This window comes from Aedes albopictus, chromosome 1, assembly GCF_035046485.1.
Source record: "Aedes albopictus strain Foshan chromosome 1, AalbF5, whole genome shotgun sequence".
NCBI lineage: Eukaryota > Metazoa > Arthropoda > Insecta > Diptera > Culicidae > Aedes > Aedes albopictus.
Genome location: NC_085136.1, coordinates 111,146,906 through 111,171,161, shown reverse-complemented (window position 1 = coordinate 111,171,161; position 24,256 = coordinate 111,146,906). Strand labels below are relative to the sequence as shown.

The window sequence follows — 24,256 nt, the reverse complement described above, 5'->3', positions numbered from 1 at the left end:
CCAACTCGTGCACATCATTATTTAGAACACGGGTTCCCAACCGGTGGTCCGCGGCCCCCTGGGGGGCCGTGAAGCCAGTTCAAGGGGGCCGCGATGTTACCAAAATAAATGTTAAATTTTTATTCTAGTTTGTGCAAATTATACCAATTTTTAATTTTGTATACCGCCAACCCCAAAAGCCACAATTTGAGGAACAAATTTTCAGTATAAAAGACCTTCAGAAGAAAAATTTTTTGGCTGCGCCGCTGTTTTTCAGCTACGACTCAAATTGAATGTACATGACATCATTGTTTACAAAATAAGAGTGTCGAATAAAAAAAATGTATCATTGATCGTCGAAAATCCCTCCCACAATAAATTCCTGGCTAAATAACTGTACCCAAAAAACTCGGAGTCGTTCATTTAATTCATATTTTATTCTAAATATTTTCATTGGGCCGCAGATGTTTTGAGAATGCTTAAAGGGGGTCGCCACCTCAAAAAGGTTGGGAACCCCTGATTTAGAAGCTCCTGAGAATATACCCCAAGTGACAGTACATTTAAAAAGTATTTTAGTTGTACCATAATCCGGGGTCAAATTGATCACTTTAAAACAACTTTTGCGGATAACATTAGTGGAATTCCAAATATTGCCAAAAGAAATTTGGTAAAATCAGTACCCAGTGGATCTCCATGGAACCACGTGACAGAATTTTGTTCAACAAATTTAAACTATAAGTTAAATAACTCCAAATAAATTAAATTGGAAATGTCACTTTGGGGCGAAATTGATCAGTATACAATTAAGCATCGGTTGGAAAGGAAAAGTTCCTTGTCCGCTTAATGTTGCCCTTCTAAAACCGAATAACGCGTTTAAAATCTTACAACTAGTGAATTTATTACATTAAATGCAAAATTTAATTTTGAAATTTCCCCTCAAACGCCAACAGGTAGGTAATTTCATTTGAAACAAGTGATTTCTGCGATTTCTGTCACAATAAATGACTATTGCAACATAAAAAGAACTTTTTTTTTTAACTATTTCATGTTCTTATTAGCTACATAACTTTCCAACCAAGGCTCTACAAAAATGTTAAAACAGAGAATTTACGGGAAGTCCTATTAGCAATCGCTTGTTTAGTATCCATGATTTCAGCTAAATGAGAAATACATTGCAAATTCCTAAAAAAAATAAGGCAAAACTTACTTTTTTCTAAAAAAATAAAATCCTACATTCATCTCTGGACATCTACGAATTAGATAACGTAAAAAGTTTAAGATCATTACGACGCTTAAGAGTTCCTAGTATGGAATTACAATGTAGTACCCGAATGATCAATTTCACCCCGCTGATCAATTTTACCCCGGTTTACGGTAACGATTATCCTTAAATTTAACCCTTTTAAAAGTGTAGTTCACCGGATTGAATAGAATAATGGTGGATTGATCATGTTTACCATTTCCGAACAGCGTCGCGACGGCGTGTTTGACAACCGCGCTGAGAGAGGTGGTTGCAAGAAAATTGAACGCTCGTGCGTGTTTACAAGCTGTTTGCCGGGAGTGTGTAGGTGTGTGCTGGATAGCTTTAAAAATAAACCCGTTTCTATTCGCAGCACCCAGGGTTTAATTACACAGCGTAACAAAAATTAACTTTTTGTCTGTCTCAAGAGCAAACTTATGTGTCTCCGAAGGATTTTGAGCCGCTGAATCCGAATCCGGGTTCAGATTTGCTCTAACACGTCACAATTTGAAGCTATACCTCAATTTATAGGGCAAAATATGCGATTTTGGGCTTTTTTGACTGTAAGCCATTAAGCAAGGAAATATTTTTTTAAGCAATCAAAAGGTTAATTGGTCAATTAACATCTAAATTAACGACTCATGCAAAATATTTCGTTTACCTTGGACTTCAAGCATTTAGTGCTGCTTTGCTATCCGAACAAATACATATATTAACGTTTTATAGCGCCTTTTGAGTCAAATTTCGGCATAAATTTCAGCCTAGAAAACTCTCGACCAGCTAAACGGTAATGACACGTTAACTCCAGGACCAAATGTTCCCAAAAACAATTATGAAATGTTTCTCAAAGTAATGTTGTTAAGCTTTAAGTCTAACAAACTGTATTTGGCTTAGTTGAGATAAAACTGTTACTCAACACTTGTTAGCCCAGAAAAGGAGAATCTGTTCAACAAAATTGTATGATGTATTTTCGTATAATCGTCTAATAAAGGTCTTTGAAACAATTATAGCGAATTAGTAGATGGGTTCATAATAAGCTTTCTACGACAAGTATTCTACCACAATACAATCAAAACATGGCAATAATATCAACTTTTATATTTGATGCTTAAGGGCGGACGGGACGATCAAGAAAATATCCGCCATTGCTCAGTTGTTACTAAGATGGTAATCTCAGATGCTACTTCATATTTTGCAACAAAAACCTATCATTGTGTATGCTCACTTGCAGCGCATATGCTGACTGTTTTTCAGCATCTTCAGTGCGATAGAACTCGAGATTACCATCTTCAAAATCGTGAGGCAAATTGTTAGAAAGAGAGGCAAGATAGGAAAAATAACACGGCGTCCCGTTTCACCTTAACAAATGCTGCAAGAGTTTCTAGAACGATTGTATAAATGAACAAGCAAAAATTATTGTAGTTTTTTTTTTCATATTTACCATATGTGAATAATTTGAAACAACATTTTATGGACATGTTATCTACATTAAAGCATTTCAATTACATTTCTAGATTGAGTTTAAATAAGGGCGAAAGTAACATGAGTTCTCTTCATCGACTCTCTCTTCTTCATATTAAAGTGACAAGATGCATGTATGGTTGCAATTTTTGGTCATAAATCGCTAGGTTGCTATGCAATCTTTTTTTTTTTGAAAACGAACTTGAATTTTGAATACGAAGGGAAAATGTGTCAACTCCTCCTGGACGTTTCTTTCTGTTTCCTTTTTTTAGAGCATCGCCACGGGAGTCCTCAACGCTATCCCTATTATACCACTCCTTGTCGGGTGCTATTTTAAGATAGCACCCCACCTTCCCACCAGTGGTTTCTATTTTGGTTTTATGGACTTGAAAACAGATTGATTTTCCACCGTGCGTTGCTAAAAGTGGTCCTTATTTTTCATCGGACGTAGTAAAAACTGAAACAAATAAAATATGTCCTAATGGCTTTTGATGAATCTTCATCAGCTTGCATTAAATGTGCTATGTAACACACATGAAACATCTTACTCTGGTTTGTTTGTTCAGATTAGGTTCTAAATGTGTTGCGGAAAACTTGCGCGTCTTTTCATTTTTGACAGCTTTCTAACTTGCGGCAAAGACGGTACAATGAAGTAACGCGTAACTTCATTAGCTTTTATGGTGCATTGAGCAGCAAATCTTTCACAGAGCTTCTGGTGGAGTATGTAAGGTGAGTGGTTAATACTCCTGGTGTCCATGGTTCGAGTCTGAATATATTTTTTCATTTTTTTATCATTCCCCCTAGCTTAAGTTGCATAACCATTTAAAATTTGCGCTTTTTGCGTTTCAAAGAAGAAGCAATTGTGTTCTGTTGTCCTTAATTTGAACAGTGAATAAATTGCACTGATGTTGCTGGTACTGGCTTTGAAACAAGTCGTGTTGCTTGGGGTTAGGCCATTCGGCCGAATGTCATTAGGCCGAATGGTCACTAGGCCGAATTATCATTGGGTCTTATTTTTTGCCGTTACGTCCCAATTCACAATTTTTTCCTTCTTTTAAATATAGGCTATTCTTTCTAGTTAGTTTCATTGTTAAAAGAGTTTTTGGCAAAAAATATTGAAAGAGATAAAAATAACAGATCCGTGTACCTACAGTTTCCTGCTGAATTGCAATTCATCCTGAAGACCATTCGGCCAAATGACCCTGCATCCATCTAGCGCCTCTACAATTGGTAGGGTTAACATCCGTCCTGATTTAGCAAGGCATGTCCTGAATTTGGACTAATTTCTATGTTGAACATTTACGACCGATTCTGTAAACTACTAATACTGGTATCTTGATCCCTGTTTTGATCAGAGGTAGCAGGAATAGATCCTGGAAAATGAGTTTCCATTAGTTCCAAATTTTCTTGCGTATTTACACTAAAGGTCCGTTCCATTTTCTCAATATTCCAAGACCATTAGCAAGATCTTTAGAGATAACTTTTTGTAATCTTGCACCTTCTATGCTCTCGCACATGTGCCATGAAGTGGCACGAGTTTAAATAAATAACCTGAAACTTGGCCGTAATTTTTAGCTAAGGAGGTTTTAGAAAACTCCCTATGACGATCTCTTCATCTCTCATTGGGTAAAATAATAAGACGGGCGCCGCCAATCGAACACATCAAAAATAGAAATACCGTAAAACGGGGCGAATAGAAACACCTTCTAGCATACTCAGGCAAGTATTTCTGGAGCCGTGCGTAATAAAGTCAGTTGCAAGGATTTCAACTTTGGGACCCACTTCCCTCTTTAATTGTTGTAATTAGGATTCAAACCCAATTTTTATTTCGTTTACTTTTTTGAAAAAAGGTTGCTTGTTCCTATTCGCCCCGCAATGGGGCGTATAGAAACAGCTTTAAACAATTTTCGATATTTTTCCAATATTAAGACAGAAACAACTTTTAATTCAAATGAAACTCTAAGACTAGACTATAATCATTCACCAGGTGAAGAAAAAATTGTCGAATGTCGAAAAATACTTTAGTCTATGAATACATACCAAATCGATGAAACGCAATTTCAATGACGGAAGTTTTTTTGCCTATAAAACGATACTTTGCTTTTAAATTTTTTCACAAAAAAATTAACGGAATTATCATCCTAAAAAAGGTTTATTGAAACACTGGAAGCATTCAACTAGCTAATGAAATAATGTTTTGATGATTTTTAAAACATATTTGCCATATTTTTTACTTTTTTTACAATAAGTTAGGGTGCCTGTACCAGTTATCGCACCACCTAAGAAAAACTATTTCTACAAAAATAAGAAGAAGTTCGACGAATGTAAACAATAAGTCGAATGATTGATTAGTTTTCATACTTTACAGGAAAAATATAAAAACGGAGCCAAAACTGCTTTTAGTATTTATTACGGCGTATGCCAATGATAGGAACCCTGTACCAGTTATGGACACATTTGTTAATTTGGGTTCCACTTCGCACTATTTACATGCATTCCTTATGGGAGTTGCCATAACTGGTACACTATGGCGAAATAGGGTGCAAGGAGGCCTAAAAGTTAAGGAAAATGATTTATTTCTACCATAATTTGAGCAAATGGTGAAGTTTGAATGATTGCAATCATCTTTTGTGAACGTGATCTGTTGTTCACGAATTTTTTCTTGTTGATTTTTATCTTAAAAGGTTGAAAATCAACTATGGCGAATTTGAGGTACTATAGCCATAACTGGTACACTGAGCCTATTTGTTTCTTTTCGCTCCATTGTTTCTATTAACCCCGTTTTACGGTACTCAATTCGATAAAACATAAATTCATTAACAATGTTTAAATTGCTCGATTTTCACAAGATTCCGACATCAAATTGTTATAACATACTAGCTGTCCCGGCAAACGTTGTCTTGCCCAGCTGTGGTGTTTTGACAACTGTTGAGCTCATAATGTCACCGCACTCTATAGATTGATATCATTTCGATCGTGTTGATTTTCTTCCCAGCTCATGAAAAATCAAAATTTTTTAATTTTGTTACTTTTCTAGATGATTTTCGTAACTTTTTGTACATATAAACACAGCCACCACGAATACGAACCGAACCGTACAAGAGTCATCCTGATCGGTTCAGCCGTTCTTGAGTTTTGTTGCCTCAAAGGAACTTCGAACTCATTTTTATATATATAGATGTAAATCAGTGCAAATCAATAGTTTGTAGTTTAGATATGGGACAGAAAACAAAATGAAATGAATGAATATGTTCATCAACTTGTTTGTTATATCAAATAACATGATATGAAAAATGCACCTTTTTTACAATGAAAATAACACAATTTTTAACAAAAACTAAAACCAGAAGAAAAACATTCAAATAGATACAACCACTAGTCTAGGTTTTGCCACACGTGTATTACATGGTTAGCTGATGGTTCAGTCAATAAAAAGTACTTAAAAACTACTATTCACAAAACACATAACACTCAAACTATAATACAAAACAGATTCCAATGGTGACGGGTATTATAACTATAATAGGTTGCAATACTTACGCGAACGGATTCTGCTGGGGCATCGCTGGGCTGGCCGCGAACTGGAATGCTGGTGCGGCGGCGACAGGCCGGGCTGCATTTCCAGCCTGCACACACATACACACACACGGTCACGGTCACGGTCGGTTATATTTTGGATTTTGAGAGCGGAACCAATAAATGACCCAGTGGTGGTGGCAGGTGTGGAAGTGGTACAAATGGCGCGCGCAGATAGATAAAGAAGAGATAGAAAGAACAAAAAATACGAAAGTTCGAATTTGCATCTTTTAGTTGATCTTCTGGTGGCAATGGTTCCGGTTCTTCCGGAACCTGTAACCAGGGCGTTAGGGTTTAATTAAGGGAATCGGGAAACACCAAGCAAAATGATAGTGAAATGCGTGATAGATGGGCGGTGCAGTTGGTGAAGGGAAGAGGGATACTGTGATGTTGCTGGTGAACTTTGCCAATAAAATTCGATTTCGTGATCATTGGGAGTGTTGGTAAGCCGTAGTGAAGTAAGAGTGGAGAAAATTATGGAACAAAATGTTGATGTGGTCGAATTCGTTCAGGGGGTGGGGGTGCTGACAGCAACAGAAACAAAATTTAGCAAACGAAAAAACAATTTCCAAGAAAAAAGCGAACTTTTGCGATGATGATTTACTCACCAGATTCTATTGGAGTACAGCGTGACCGTTGTCGATGGTAACGGAGCGTTACGCAAGAAGGGGAGATGGGAATGCCATAAATAAAACATGTAAAATACGTTCCAAACTAAGGCAATACGACGAACAATAACGGATTTAAATCAAAAAGATGACATAGCAAGCGCTTCTAACTGTTAAAAAAAATCAAAATTCTTAGAACGAAAAAAAAACACAGATTTGCAGCGGACGAATGAATGTCTCATCAATTCCTCCCACATTGACCAGCATTCTGATGTGATAAGGGTACTTGCTGCCAAAAAATAGAAGGTGATCAACACTTGCACATAGAAAATGCTTGTTAATCCGAATGAAATCCTGCCTGGTTTCTTGGAAAAGTGAAGAAAGGTATCTAAAAATAATGTTTCATTGAAAAAAATCTTATGACGATTCTTATTTTTCAATTAAATAATTAATTTTCCAACGATATTCTACAAGCAGTAGTTCACTTCTTTATGAAATTGCCTACCTTTAGGCGTTATTAACAGTTGCAACGCCTACATCCAGTCATTTCTTAAGCTTCCCATTGAAATTGAATTCCCTTAAATTTTATTATATAAAGACAAACGTCTTAAAATCCCAGTTCATCAATGCACCAGAACCTCAAATGCACAAATCTCAAGATTTAAACATCTAAAAATAGTACCATTTTTATGCCACTCTTGCTCACTCCCCTAAAATACACTCAAATAAGAAGAATCGATGTGTTGGTTTAGGATTAGGATCTAATGAGATCTGTGCGTTTAAAATCGTGAGTAGGTGCAAAAGTCGGCCATTGTAGCGGCCATCTTGGGATTCTAATAAGCTTGTCCTTAGGAGATAATAAAACATAACATTATATACAAATTTTCATTATCAAGTTTCATTGGAGTTTCAGAAGGGTATTCGGGGGTTCCAGTAGGCGCCCAAGGGCGGTTCAGCGATGTTAAAGCGTATCACGACACTTCTCAGGGGGTATTAGGAGGTTTCCGGGGGATTCAGGGAGCTTTCAAGGTAGTTTGAGTGGGGCTTCAAGGCATTTCAGGTACTATCGGAAAGTTTCAGGGGTTGAAAAGTGGTTTCCGGGTGCTTAATGATGGCTTAAAGGAAGCATCAGGAATATTTCATAAGGGTTTCAAGATGGCTTAAGTGGATTTTAGGGGGCTTTTAAAGGTGTTTTAAGGGTTTTCATAGGGGTTTCATGACATTCATGTGATTTCAGGGGGACTTTAGAAGAGGTTTCCGGAGGTTTTAGGATGCCCTTGGGGAGTTTTCATGTATATTTCAGAGGGGTTTCAATACGATCCAGGAGATTCAAGGAAGCTTTGGGGGATTTCCGGAGGCTTTTTGGCTTTTAAGGATGTTTCAGGAATGTATTAGAAGGGTTTCCATACGTTTCAGGTTGTTTCAGATAATATCAAATGGTTTCGAGCGGTTTCAGAGAGATTTGGAAGTGATGTCTTGGACATCTCAGGATCGCACATGAAACCGGAACGTCCCTGAATACCCTGAAGACCCATGAAACATGCTGGAATGAACCAGAACCCCGCTGAGACCTCTATAACACCCTTGGAACGTCCATGAGACCCCCTAGAACTGACACCTCATGGAACGTCGAAGACACCTCTTGAAACTTCGCGAAAGCGCGGGTTTTTCTCTTGTTCTAGATTCCGTTCCTTACACGTACAAGGCGTAATGCCTCCAATAACTTTATAGTTCATGATCGGTAACTTCTTGAACTATCTAATCCCCAGAAACACGAACATTTTGTGTTAAGAGATCACTTCAAACAAGAATGTAACACAGTATCGGACAAGATCGAAGAGTTCATTGATTGAAGGGCTCTCTCTTTGCCTGTCATTACATGAAAATCATTTGGCATGCATTAGAAATTTGTTTGCTTCTCAGGGAGTTGCTTTAGGATTTCCATTAGACGTTCCCAAAAGAATTGCTTTTTTGAGAGTGAATCTCTTCTGAGATTCATTCAGAAATGCGTTCACGGATTACGCTAGGCGTTCCTTCTGGGTTACCTTTTTATTTTTAGTATTTTTCTATGCAATGTCTTGAAATTTCTCAGATCTACATTTAGGTATCTGTAAGGAATTTATTCTGGGATTCCTCTAATAATATTTCTGCAAATTTTCTATGTTATCTCATTTGATTCTGCTTCTTCACCTCTCGGATTATTATGAGAAGTTTTTGTTTGGAAACCTAGAAGAGCTGCTCATCTCTGGGGTTTCTCCAGAAGTTCCTGAGATGGATCCAGATGTTCCTTCTGAAATTCCTCCAAAAGTTCCTCCGGGGTTTCCAAAGAAGTTCCATCGAGAATTCTTACAACGGATTGGATTGCAGCAAGAGATCCTACGGGTGTCCCTTTAAAATCATCTTTAGAAATTCTCCAAGATTACCGATTTCCATCGAGGCATCCTTCAAAATATCCTGCAGGAGTTCCTTCTGGGGAACTTTCAAAGGTCTTTCTGGAAATCTTCCAAAGGTTCCTTGTGAGAGTCCCTCAGAAATTCCTTTTGGGAATCTTCCAGAAATTCACCCTAGGTCTCCTACAGGAGTTTCTTGTGGCATCCTCTAATTCTTTCTGGAGTTCTCCCAAAAGTTTTTCCCAGGATTTCTCGATTTTTTTTTATTCCATCAGCGAATCTATCAGGAATTTCTTCTGAGATCAAAAAGATTCTTTTGATATCCTTTCAGAGATCCTTCGAGGATTGCGCAGGACCAAAATTCTTCTGACATTCTCTCGCAAACTCCTTATGAAATTGCGTATTACTCTTAGGATTCTTTCGATGTTTCTTCTGGGATTACAGCAAAATTTTTCTAGGATTTCGTTCTGAAATTCAACCAACAATTCGTATTTGTATATCTTCAAAAGTTTCCACTGGTTTCCCACTAAAACCATCTTTAGAAATTCTCCAGGATTTTTGATTCCCTTTTAGGTGTCCTCCAAGAGCTTCTTAAATCACAGTTCGATCGCAGCCGTCGTCAAGTATAGGCGGAGGCAAATGTGCGCTCTGTTGTGCGGGATTTCTTTGTTATCGGCGCGTGCCGTTTAGAGATACTTTTTGTTTGTCGGTTATTCACACACGTTTCGATTGCCGGTTACGCTTTCGGTGCTATTAGAACGGCATCCAAATATCGGTATGGGCGATGTGATAATTGAAAACACCGTCCAATTTCGCTTCCCCGCTGGAAGCCCACGACCTTCGTGGCTCGAAATTGCCGGCTTCATCAAGCAATTGGAGACGGATGTAATGCTGATGGAATCAGCTTACAAAACTGCCAACGAGCGATCCGTGTTCATAAAGTTTTCATCCCATGATGCTATGATGGACTCATTGCGGAAGAATGCGAAACCACAGCATTTCGTTTACACAAGTGGAAAATCGGTTGAGGTATGCATGGCTGTGGCGGGTACCAACTCGCAGTACATTCGTGTGTTTGATTTGCCGCCAGAACTGCCAGATGATAAACTGTTGTCGGTTCTCGGAGAATATGGAAAGGTGGATCGTGTGGTGCGGGAGAAATTTCCCACGGATTTGGGCCTCGATCATTTGTGTACAGGAGTGAGAGGAGTGTACATGAATGTTGAAAAGGATATCCCCCCATCAATTGATGTCGTTGGTCGGAATGCTAAAGTTTTTTACGACGGACTGAAGGACACATGCTTTGTGTGTCGGAAGACGGGGCATCGGAGAGATGCTTGCCCTCAATGGAAACCTCGGAAGAGGAAGCAGAACGGCAAAACGCAGGAAAACCCGACTACCTCATATGCCGCGGTCGTATCTGGAAACCAAGAAATATCTACGGAACAGCCAAGGGAACAGCAGTCAACGGAAACGCTAGGTGATGAAGTGATCGAAGTCCTGGACGAAGAATACCTCGATCACTCAACCGACACGGAAGAAGCGGGACAACAACAGACAAGTATTTGTGAGACAGAATCAGCATCGGAAAAGGAAATACGGCGTAAGGAGAACATGAAGAAGTTGGAAGAAGCTGCTTATGCGATAAAGGAAGCCATCGAGAATAAGACAGCGAAGGATCGGCGGGCACAGTTTGCGAGTTCGAACTCCAATTCTGGGTCATTACCAAGAAAAAAGGTCGCTCGTAGAACGTTCTACTGATTTTCATTGAAGTACTATAGAATAACAAATGTTATTAAAATTGTAATCGGCTCTGTAGAGTTTTTAAGTAAACAGTTGAGCCTCTCAAATAAACGAACTAGAAAAAAAAAAGAGCTTCTTAAAGTAATCTTCCAGGAAAATCTTCTAGGAATAATCCAAAATGCCCTGGTGGAAATCCTCCAGAAGTTCTTTCTGAAAGTTCTCCAAAGTTTTCTTGTGGGAATTCTTCAGAAGTTCTTTTTTTGAATATTCCAGGATTTTTTTCTATGAATCTTCTAGAGGCTTATTATGGGAATCCTCCAATCCCTTTTGAAGTCCCCACAGAAATTCTTCCTGGGATTCCACCAAGTTTTTTTTGAGATTCCATCTGGAGTTTCTTTTGCAATTCCTCAAAAAATCTTTCCGACATCATTTCAGAAAATCCTTCAGGGATTGCACACCGAAGACTACAAGGGCTAAAAAATATACAAATATTTCTAGGATTCGTTCAGAAGTTTCTTCTGGGATCATGATCATAGCAGGAATTCCTGCAGGATTACCTTCTAGAATTCATCAAGCAATTCGTTCTTGCATTCCTCTAAGAGCCTCTGCTGGTTCCTCCAATCTTCCAAGGGCCCTCCTAGCAATCATCCTGATTTTTTTTCTAGAAATCCTCCACAAGTTTTTTTTTTTCAAAAATCCGTCATAAGTTCTTTTTGGGAATCTTCCAGGTGTTCTCACTAGGAATCCTGCAAGGATTACTTGTAAGAATTCTCCAATTCCATCTGGAGTTCCCTTCTGAGATTCTTCCAAAAAAGGTCCTTCAGAAAATGTTTCTGGGATTGCGCACCGAATACTGCGATTACAAAAAAAAAACAAGTATTTCTAGGATTCGGCCAGAAATATTTATGTAATCACAGATAGCAGGAGTCTTTTTTTTTGGGATTTCAGCAGGAACTTCTTGGAAAAAAGGACCCCTTTTTTGGGATTCCTATATAAGTTTCTTCTGGAATTCATTTATCAATTCGTTCTTGGATTCCTCCAAGAGCTTGTACTGGATTCCCTCCAGCCAGTGTAGTATATAGAAATTCTCAGGGATTTCTTACTACCGTCTTAGCCATGCCATACATATATCAGGGATGATAAATCTCATAAAAACGCCATTTTGTTCGTTACCGCGAACATTTTTTTAATAAGACAAATGCACAATGAGCGGAGTACGTAATAAAGAGTGTCGTATGACCGGGGTAAGACGGTAGATATCCTACATGAGTTCCGTCAGAGAATCCTCCGGTAGTTCGCAGAATTCTGGCAATTCACCAGGAGGACCTCCTGACAATTCTCCAGAAGTTCCTTCTGACGATTTTCAGAAATTTTTCTGAAAATCCTCCAGAAATTCCTCTTAAGAGTCTTCCAGGAGTTCTTTCCAGGAATCCCAAAGATTTCATGAAAAAATAAAAAAAAAAATGTGTTTCTGGATAAATTTACAGAAGGAATTCTTAGAGGAATCCCAGACTAAACGCTTGTAGGAATCGCTTGAGGAACTTTTGAAGGAATTTCTGGAGAAAACTTTAAAGAAATATGAAGGAATTCACAGAGAGTATTCGTGGAAAATTTTTTAAAAAGAGTTGTTCGTGTAATCTCCAAATGGAATTCCTGGAGAAATCCAACCCCAAAACTCTGCAAGGACTTTTCGGAGGCATCTCCAGGAAGAATATCAAGGAATCTCCAAAAAAGTATTTGGAGGAATACCCAACAGGAAAACTAGGTGGTAGGAAACTTCAGGTGGAATAATCTTGAGAAGTAATTCTTTAAGGAATCTCTAAAAGGACTTGGTGGAAGAATCTCCAGAAGACTTCTTGAAGGAAACCCAGATGGCATTCCTAGAATAATCGACAGATGCAAGTTCCTGGAGGAATCCCCGTCTAAATTCTTAGATTGAGGTCTTGTAAGAATCCCTAAAGGATCTTTCGAAAGAAATTTCAGTAGAAATCTCCGGAAGGAAACTCTTAAGGAATATGGAGGAATCCACAGAAAAGCATTCGTTGAGGAATTCTTGGAGTAATCCCCAAATATAATTTCTTGGAGGACTTTTCGAAGTACCTTAAGTAATCACCTGAATGAATTCCATGGTGAAATTTCTGGAATAATCTTGTGAAGAAATTATTCGAGGAATCCACAAAGTCATCTTGGAAGAATCCCCAGAGGACATCTTAAGGAATACCAGATGATATTCCTAGAGTAATCGACAGATGGGAGTTCCTGGAAGAATCCACGTTGAAATTCTTGGTGGAATCCCAGAAGTACACTTTTGAGGAATATCCAGTGAAGTTCAACATGAGTGAAGTTAACATGTTTTTCAATGCTACTCCCTGAATTGATTTCTAGAAGAAATTCTTGTAGGAATCCCAGATTGAACACTTGTAAGATTTCCCAAGGAAACTTCGAAAAGAATTTCAGAAGAAATCTCCAGAAGGAAATTCTATAGGAATATGGAGGAATTCACAAAAAAGCATTCGTAGAGGGAATCTTAGAAGGAGTTTCTGAAGTAATCCCCAAAAAGAATTCCTGGAGGAATCCTCAGAAGGGCTTATCGGAGCATCTTAAGGAATACTGGAATCCAAGGTGCAATTTCTGGAACTATCTTGTGAAAAATTCTTCGAGGAATCCACAAAAGAACATTTTGGAAGAATCCCCAGAGGGCATCTTGAAGGAATACGATACCAGATAGCATTCCTGGAGTAATCGATAGATGAAGTTCTTGTAGTAATCACCGTTGATATTTTTGGTGGAATATCCAGAAAAACTGTTATGGGGAATGCCCAGTAATCTCCAAAAAGAATTCCTGGATGAATTCTCAAGAGGACTTTTTGGAGTATCTTAAGGAATCACCAAGAGTAATTCCTGAATGAATTTCAATGTGGAATTCTTGGAATAATCTTGTGTAGAAATTCTTCGAGGAATCCACAAAGTCATCTTGGGCGAATCTCCACAGGACATCTTGAAGGAATACCAGATGACATTCCTAGAGTAATCGACTGATGGAGTTTCTGGAGGAATCCTCGTTGAATTTCTTGGTACACTCCCTTGGTACTCCGCGAAGTACACTTTTTAGGAATATCCAGTGAAGTTAAACATAAGTGAAGTTGTTATGTTTTTAATGCTAGATCAACTCTCTGGATTTATTCCCAGAGAAAAAAAAATATTGGAGGAACCCCAGATTGAGTTCTTGTGAAAATCCCTGAAGGAACTTCGGAAGAAATTTCAGAAGAAATCAAAATTCTTAAAGAAATATGGATGAATTCACAAAAAGGCATTCGTAGAGGAATTCTTAGGAAGAATTCCTGGAGTTATCTCCGAATAGAATTCCCGAAGGAATCCTCAGAAAGACTTTTCGAAATATCTTAAGGAATCACCAACAGGAATTCCTGAAGAATTTCTGGAATAATCTTGTGAACAAATTCTTCGAGGAATCTCCTTAAGAACTTTTTTTTTTATCTGTATTAACGAGATTTTTAGCCCTAGGCTAGTTCATCTCGGGACCCACGCTTTACTTCCCTTCCGAAGGAAGAACCCACATTTTGTGAGTTTGTCGGGAGTGGGATTCGATCCCAGGTCCTCGGCGTGATAGTCAAGTGTTCTAACCATCACACCAGGTCCGCTCCTCCTTAAGAACTTCTTGGAAGAATCCCTAAAGAACGTCTTAAAGGAATACCAGATAACATTCCTGGAGTGGTTGTCAGATGGAGGACTGCAGGAATCCCTATTGACATTTTCATAATTCTGCAGGAATCCCTATTGACATTGCATAATTCTTTCAAATATAATGTTTTAAAGATATTTCTGGAAGGCAGCTTTTAATGATGTTTTCTTATGCTAATAAGAAGAAGGGGACCACTTCGTCCATGATAGGTATACTAATGTAACACACGATTTTTGTAAAATTCGTTCGCCATCATCGAGGAAATACTTCAGTTTATTACCAAATAAATTTACCAAACATCCTTGAGTTGTCGTCATGTTCCTCTCGCTTCCATTCAAGGGTGATATCGTGCGTGGTGAGCACAAATGAAACCAGTGCATGAAAGTGCATGCCGTCGAAACGTTCCATCATCCATTAGAAGTGCAAAATGCCACACGCTAATACAAAATGGTCCAAGTTCTAGTGCATATTTTTGTTAGTACACACATGATTACTGTTAGTGAACAACACATCACGATGGCCTTTCAGATGCTTCCTCCGGCCTCGGTGGTCGGAGGATCGAAAAAAACAAAGAAACTCAAAAACACAACATGCAAATTAACCAAGGATGCTCGTTAATGCTGATTGCCCTGCAATGCAATGGCGGTATGCAAATGAGATGAACGAAAACGAAGGGGAACCAACACGCATCCTTGCGCGTCATAATGCTTCGTGCAGGGTGCACACAGTTAGTGACTATGAATTACCACGGGATAATGAATATTCAAACTCCTAGGGGTACCAATCGACAACGCTCACGCTTTCCACTCAGAAAAAATAAGGAAACCAAACTTCAAAAACTCAAAAATATTCTGGAAAAATCGCTTATAGAATACTCAAGCTATGAACACGTACGTCAGCCATTCCTCCTAGTCCGCTGCCGAGTGGGGCTGGTGCTCCCGCCGGTCCGGCTCCGGTCGCGGCTCCGAAGCTGAACATACCGCCGCTGGCGACCGGAGCAACGGGTTGGCTACTGCCGAACGTAAACGGAGCCGACTTGATGGGCCGAAAAGGTTCGAGGAGGACGTCGTAGACGATTTGTAGGTAACAACACAGCGGACACAGTTTTGTTTTTTGAAAAGTGGTAGTAATGGCGGAAACGCGGAAAGAGAAACGAATGAATGAGTAATTTAGTATTGGGGAGTTTCAGACGGCTACATTAGATTTTTGATACGTGAGAATCTGGATGGTTAACTAAGAAATGGGGAAGGATTTGGGGAAGATGCAGGAATTGGAACACTTACCGTTTGTCCAACGTTGGATCCCGCCGTGAAGTTAAAGCTGGGCGCGGAATTTGCCGAGAATGAAAACGGCTTAGCGGTGTTGTCATTGTTGTTATTGTTATTGCTGCTCGATCCAAACTGGAAAGGCTGAAAAACGAAAAGCAGGAATTGGTTATAAACATAAAGAGAATTATATATTTTCGAAATTTCAACAATAGTTATTTATGTAACGAGTTGCAAAAAGTTGATTTTTTCAGCACGAGTTGTACATTTATTCAACGAGGCTTGCCGAGTTGGATAAATACGAAGAGTGCTGAAAAAAGCGAGTTTTGCAACGAGTTCCATACAAATTTTTATGCAATGATTTTTTTTCATAATGCTACTCATTTGAGTTGCATAATGTTCATAATGCAACTCAAATGAGTTGCATTATGAAAATTATACAACTATTTTTCATTATGCAACTCATTTCAGTTGCATATTGAACCAGTTCTGACAAATTGGCCATTATGATATCTAAATGAGTTTGATAAAATATAAATTATGATACTGAATTGCATAAAAGCCTTTTTTTAATGTTTGACATTTTTAAGCAAACAAAGTTGGAATCGTTCACCACCCCTTGGCAATCTGTATACCAAAATGCACTTGGATTCTCATCTTGGGACCTCAGACCATTCGATGAGGGGACATCCAGAACTATAGGGATTTGCGTACTACATTTGCTTCAATTACTGTGCCTAGTCGACACCTCATTATCTTATTGGAGACAGTTGGCTGAACATTCCGGCCTAAGCAACTGTACAGCGAGATCGTTGTAGACCACAATGGTAGGTACAAATGAAGACGCGACCTAACCATTTCTGGAATCGGGAATCGACAGGCACCTGTAGATGTGCTTTAGAACGAGCTACTGCTGTACAATCTAGGTAATTATTGATCACCGAGGAAGACTCATCCAGCTATCACTTAACACTGAACAGTTAGCAAAGATATGCTCAATCGTTTTGAATTGCACATCTTACAGTGATCTTCCAAGTCTTCTTGCAATAGCGCGAGCCAGGATGTCTCTCTCCATGAACAACATGGCAATGCATTGGCAAACGTATTGTCGTACGCCGCCTTGAACTCGATGAACAGGCTGTGCGTTGGGACCTGGTATGCGTGGCACTTTTGGAGGATTTGCCGCACGGTGAAGGTTTGGTCTGTCGTCGAGCGGCCGTCAACGAAGCTGGCTTGATAACTTCCCACAAACTCATTATCTTTGGGTGAAAGACGACGGATGATAGGGGTCTCCAGTTAGCCTAGTGGTTAAGGCTATGGATCGCCAATCCGGAGACGGCGGGTTCGATTCCCGTTCCGGTCGGGAAAATTTTCTCGACTCCCTGGGCATAGTGTATCATTGTACTTGCCTCACAATATACAAATTCATGCAATGGCAGGCAAAGGAAGCCCTTCAATTAATAACTGTGGAAGTGCTCAAAGAACACTAAGTTGAAGCGAGGCAGGCAAAGTCCCAGTGGAGACGTAGAGCCATAAAAGAAAGAAGAAAGAACGACGGATGATCTGGAATATCACTTTGAAGGCGGCATTCAGAACTGTGATCATTCGGAAGTTCTCACACACCAACATGTCACCTTTCTTGTAGATGGGTTCCTTCCGCCCCTCCGGTCACCCAGATCAGGACTATTAGCCGATGCAGGCAAGTGGCCAACTTATCCGTCTTGCTGAGTCCAGCTCTGATACCGTCCTTACCTGCTAACTTATTGTTCTTAAGCCGCTGGATATCTTCCTTAACTTCTCTCAACGAGGGAGTATGCTCGTTCGCTCTCCCAGCTGTACTGACGTAATCATTTCATGCGCTGCCTTGATCCTGCGTTCCATGTCTGCGCTCTCCACACCATTCAAGAGTTCGTCGTAGTGCTGCTTCCATCTTTCGATCACGCCGAATGGAGCACTGGTCTCGATCCTGGGTCAATCGCTTCCAGTCACCATGAACGTTTAGAGCCCTTAGGTCCTCCTCCTTAACTGCACAAAGTGAACATGTGCGTGGCCTACCACGAATCCGACGCCCCTTTCCTGGATCTTTGCTGAATATGGTTTTAGCTTGTCGTTCCTCCGGTATACGAGCTACGTGCCCAGCCCACCGCTGCCTGCCGTATTTTATTCGCTTCACTATATCCAATTCGTAAATAATGCGACGCCGCCAGATGCCGTCCTCCAGTTTATCGCCAAGTATTGTTCGCAGCACTTTACGTTCGAAGACTCCAAAGTCCAAAGGCTCTCCGATCAGCTTCTCTCAACGTCCGCAATTCATGGACGTATAAAGCGACCGGAAGAGTCCTGTATGTAGTAATCTGATGAAGCAAATGCAAGAGCAAATGCTACTATTATAACTTACGACGCCTTCCAGCAAGCGTCTGTGCGTACCAAAATTAGATCATTGACTGACTCTTAATCTTGAAATGAACTTCCCCGCCTGCTTATATACTGTTATCATATTATTACCTGTAGACCTTCTTCATCTCCTTACACTGTACAACACGAGTTTTGTCTTCGTTTGCAGCCTACGGGACTTCAGCTGGTTTCACAGACCGAAAAAGGCCTGATTCGCAGCTGCAATCCGTCTTTTCACCTCGCAGGTAACATCATTATCGCACGTTACTAGAATACCAAGATAAACCAACCACCACTACCACGGCCGGAACGACGTTGACCACCACTGCCGGTGGAAGCATATTTGTCCCATGTGCATTTTTGACAATATTGAGATTCTGTAGCTTTGATAGGAAAAAGATACATGTCTAAATTTTTGATATGTTGTGTAAAAATTGTTGGAGGCTAGTCCACCATGGCCATCCAGGCCATAGCGGGGCTAGCTCCGTCGATGACTGTTTCTAAATTACAATGAAAATAGAACGCTAGACATCTTCCATCAAACTAGACGGCTGCCGACTGATACCTCAATCTGCAACCGCCACACTCTTTATTCCATTCAGGTATATACAATTCAACATTCTTCTTCCAAACTTCATACCTCTGCCATCTCTCCAACAATTGTACCTACCAACAATACTGCAGCCATTCACGTACCTGAAGGTTCGACGCTACCCGAGCGTTCAACGCTACCTAACATCCAACAAAAATGTCCTCGCTTTCGATTGACGCAAAAATTTAAAAAACCGGTGGTTGCCAACATGGTGAAAAAACAGTTTTGGTATATAAATCCAAGATGGCTGCCAAAACCAATATGGCCGACCCATGTTTTTATAACTGTAAATAGTAGCCCTATCTCTCCTCTTTTCAACATCATTTTGTTATGAGGTGGTTTTTGGAGAAACTTTTGAGTTACAACGGTTTAAATGAGCCAACAATTGATCAAAATCGAGGGGTCCGCAAAAATGGTTGTGGCTCTAACTAACGGGGGTCTATCAAATTGATTAACAAAATGCATTTTTCTTACTTTTTTGAGAAGGGCCTTCAGAAAATCACTACCTTTAACATTTTTAAAGACATGGTGTAAATAGTGGGACGGTCTCAGCGAGAGTTACCCATATAGGAAAATAAAAACAGGTAGTTTGTTCCGAAAATTGTCGAAAAAACGCAACGCCGATTTGTAACATAACGCATAACGCATAAGCGTCACGTTTCATTGGTAAACCTATGGAGCAATAAAATCGCTCTAATGCAAAAATTAAAGCTCAAATTCGAAATTGGTTGACATTAGAACGCGATTCGGTACTTATACTTCATAATTGAGACAATTTACTTTTTTGAACTTTGGACGCGTTTTTCTCGATTGTTCGTTTTTGCACATGGGACGTTTATGTGTCCACCGGCAGACCACCAATCATGTACTTGATCTTTGTGGTGTTAATAGTTAGTCCAATCCTCGCAGTCTTCCTTTTAAAAGGTATGAACGGCTCTTCCACGGCCCGACGGTCGATACCGATGATATCGATATCATCCGCGAAGTCCAGGAGTATATGCGACCTCGTGACAATGGTTCCGCTCCTTTGCACACTAGCTTTCCTTATCGCTCCTTCCAGCAGTATGTTGAACAGTAAGTTCGAAAAACAATCACCCTGCTTCATCCCAATCGTCAATCCGTCAAGCGTCGCACGAATCAGTCTAATCAGCTTCGTCGGAAAACCATGTTTTATCATAATCTTCCATAACTTCCATAACTCTCACTGAATCGTACGCCGTCTTGAAATCAATAAACAGATGATGAACGTGGTTGTTTTCCTATCTTACGAATAGAGAGGCCTACGTAACAGTCAACGCAGCGCATTCCAGACCTCTCGAAATCTCATCAGGTGTGCCGCAAGGTAGTGTGCTTGGCCCACTGATCTTCATAATATTTGTAAACGACTTGATCCTGAAGCTATCGTCGTTAAAGCTTGCATTTGCTGATGATCTAAAGATGTACCGCATTATCTCATCTGCTTTGGACTGTGTCATACTTCAAAATGACATTGACACTCTTATTGTCTGGTGCGGCGACAATGGCATGCGTATAAATAGCAGTAAGTGCAAGGCAATATCATTTTCACGCAGCCCTGCCCCACGGATGCATCACTATGCTATTGGTGCGATCGAGTTAGAGCGTGTTAGTGAAATTTGTGACCTCGGAGTAACCATTGACTCCAAACTGCGCTTCAATAAGCATATATCTATCATAACCGCCAAAGCTTGGTCAACATTAGGCTTTATTCGGCGTCACGCGGCCGACTTCACTGATATACATGCCCTGAAGACTCTCTTTTGTGCCCTTGTACGAAGCATTCTGGAGTATGCTGCTCCCGTCTGGTCGCCCTACCACTTAACACAGAATATACAGATGGAACGCGTGCAAAAATGTTTTGTGCGATTTGCCCTGAGGCACCTTCCTTGGAGAGACCCAGAAAACCTTCCATGCTATCCAGATCGCTGCAAGCTAATCGGCTTAGATATTCTTTCGGCGAGGCGTGTCAAACTGCAGCAACTTTTTATTTTTGAGGTCATTTCGGGAAACATGGCCTGCCCGTCAATTCTAGCGGAAATTCCGTTATATGTTCCTCCCCGAGCACTTCGAAGTGTGCCTTTTCTCGCTATTCCTGCTCATAGCACCACGTACGGGCAAAACAATCCATTTACGTCATGTTTAAGAGTGTTTAACAATGTTAGTGTTTTGTTTGAATTTAATATGTCGAAAACTGTGTTCAAAAATAGGTTAAGAAATTTAGAATAATATGTTTTTTGTTTAGTTTAAGTTTTACAATCTGTGCGACTATGTCGAAGATGGAGTAAAAAAATAAATAAACAGATGATGGGTCTGTAAGTTGTACTTCCGAAATTTATCGAGAATCTGCCGCCTGATATTCACCGACGAAGGACTCCTCAATCGGCCTTAGCCTGTTAAACAGAATTCCGGACAAAATTTTGTACGCAGAATTGAGAAGTGTTATTCCTCTGTAATTCACTGTACTGCACTCCAGTCGATGCCCTTTTTTTTGTATAGAGGGCAAATGAGACCATCCAATCAACTAGCAGGCAGTTCTTCCTCTTTCCATATATTTATTATAATACGGTGTAAGAATTGATACAGCTGCTCACTACCGTGCTTCAGAAACTCGACCGGGAGTTCGTCATTCCCAGCAGCCTAATTGTTCTTCAGCCCTCTAATGGCTGTCTTGACCTCGTCTAGCGTTGGAGGTTCCACAGCTGGTCTGTCGTCGTCGATTCGAATTCTGTCTGTCGCTCTTCCATTCCCACCGACCAACAATTCTTCGAAGTGTTCTCTCCATCTGGCAGCCACCATTGTTTAGTCTGTCAGCAAGTTTTCTTCATGGTCGTTGCACATGACGGGAGAAGGCGCTGTTTTTCTGCTCCACACGTCATTGACAGTTTCGTAAAACCTCCGCATGTCATTTTGCTCCCTACTTTCTTACGCCTGAGCAATAATATTTTCCTCATGGTATTTTTTTCTTTATGCGGTGGGTTCGTTTTTCGGCTGCTGTCGCTTCCCTACATCGCCCCCTGCTCTTCCCGGATACCAGTATCCGGCTTCTGGCGACATTCTTCTCATCCGTTACCCTCTGACACTCCTCTTCGAACCACCCGTTCCTAGGTCGTCTTTGAGCAGTGCCTATCACCCCCCGCGCTGCCGTACTCATCGCTCCGTGGTTAGACTCCCACAGAGGGTTTTGAGATTATCGCTCTCGTTAATTTCACTTATCCGCTCGTCCAGCTGCTGGTGATAGTCAGCTACCGGACCGTCTGCTGAAAAACGCTGGATGTTGATACGCATCGATCGCCGGTTCTTGGAGTCCGACACGGTTGGTTACCGAGCTCGAATCTTACTAACTAACTACGAGGTAATGATCTAAGTCGATGTTGGGACACCTGAAAGTTCTAACATCAATGACGTCCGAGAAGTGTCGGCCATCTACCAGCACATGGTCTTTGGTTGCAAACTTCGCCATTTGAGTGTCTCCAGGTGTGCTTCTGGATATTATTGCGGGCAAAGTAGGTGCTACTATTGGCCATCTCCCTGTCAGCAGCAAAATTAACTAATGTCAAACCGTTGTCATTTGTGACGGAGTGGAGGCTCTCCGTACCGATGATTGGACGAAAGTCCACTCTTCCGACCTGCGCGTTGGCGTCACCGATGACAATCTTAACGTCATGTTTTGGGCATTCTCCATAGGTCTTGTCAAGACATTCGTAAAACGCATCCTTCACGTCATCGGTTTTGTCATTGTTCGGTGCATAGACATTGATCAGGATGTAGTTGAAGAATTTGCCTCGAATCCTCCATACGCAGATCTTCATCTGTTTCCCGATCACTATAAATCCAGAACCCATGTTCTGCGTTATCGCAGCCGCTGTGGTGGATTGAATGATGTGTTGGCGCCCTGGAATTCACGTTCACCAGATTTGAGCCATCGCACTTCCTGAAAAGCAGCAACACACACACCAACTTTCTGCAATTCATAAGCTAAAAGGCTCACTTGTCCAGGTTCATTCAAGGTCCTGACGTTAGGCACCAAGTTTCCAATCATACTCCCTATTTCGTTATCAGGTCGGTTTCCGAGAGTATTGTTCGCATTTTCTTTTATTATCCAATGTACAATGTACAGACTGGAAAGGCACGTTATTGGTCTGTACTTTGTTGAATCAGCTATGTTGTGGTCGTAGAAGATAAGTGATCAGGTATCAGTAGGTCGGCTCTAGAGGCACGTTCTCCTCCATCTCTCCTGACATCTTGAAGTTGTCGAGGACTAGGAAGCGATACTTCAGATATTTGATGGCTGTAGTGTATTCAGGCAGTTCGGTGCTTCCTAAACCTTGCTTGTCAACAATACGGTATCTCCAGTAGCTTCGTTGAGCAGACAGCGCAGCTCCTTGGAAGATTCGCTTGACATCTTTTTCCGGTTTAGCAGACCTCGTAGATGACTATGGGCCGCTGGTTTTCAAAGCGATCGCTCAACACTCTACATGCTTGCTCGTATTTACCCTCTTTGATTATTCTGGCATCGGCAGAACCAGCAGCAGCTTCAATTAGGGCCTTGTCTAGATGGTACAGTTTTATTAGATATATCAGAGTCGGATGTAGAAAGACCCGTCCAATGTGGGAATCGGTTGCAGCTGGGCCTACTACGTAAGGTGTGGCGATAGTTTTTTTTTCAAATTCTTAATTTTGCAGGCCCATACGCAGGGTTGTTACGGGAAGCGTGGAAAAAAATCCGCGCCAAATCCGCGCGAGCAAAATTTGAATCCGCGCCAAATCCGCGCGATTGTGAAATTAAATTCGCGCCAAATCCGCGAGAGTGTTGAAGTAAAATTTCATTTTTTTTTACATTACGGGTATATTAAACATAAAATTTGAACAATTTACAATAGTATATAAAGAAAAGGTACTTTCAACTGGAATGGACTAATTGAGTGCCGGGTGGGAGTTGAACTGTTGATTCGTAAATTAACGCAGTTCATCTAAAATCTTAAAAAGCTTTCTGCAATTTAAAGACGTTTTGTCACAACTCTATTTCATGTTTTTTTTTCAGCGATATTCCTTCAATATTTTTTAGTAAAATCGCTGTAGCAATCAACAGAGCGTTCTTGGAGATATCTGCTATAGTCCGTCATTCAGGAGAATATACCGAAAGATTTGTGAAGAAATTTCTAGCAAATATTGGAAAAAATTAAAATAAATAATCATGGAGCTATCCCTTAAACATCCTTGAAAAAAAAAACCTGAATGCAACCGAAAGAAATTCTGAAGTTATTATTAACAGTACCTGATACAAAATTTT

General features: G+C 40.4%; 1 protein-coding gene across 3 annotated transcripts in view; it reads right to left on the bottom strand.

The window, feature by feature from the left end:
* The window catches only part of LOC109432974 (nuclear pore complex protein Nup153), a 71,518-nt gene that overhangs the window by 11,898 nt on the left and 35,364 nt on the right, over positions 1-24,256 (bottom strand). The window contains exons 5-7 of one of the 3 annotated variants that reach the window (XM_029878368.2): positions 15,981-16,106; positions 15,592-15,732; positions 6,221-6,306 (exon numbers count right to left, since the gene is read on the bottom strand). In XM_029878368.2, the coding sequence (XP_029734228.1) occupies positions 6,221-6,306; positions 15,592-15,732; positions 15,981-16,106 (353 nt within the window). The remainder of the gene's footprint in view (positions 1-6,220; positions 6,307-15,591; positions 15,733-15,980; positions 16,107-24,256) is intronic. The other 2 variants (XM_029878367.2, XM_029878369.2) reach the window with 2 other exon arrangements.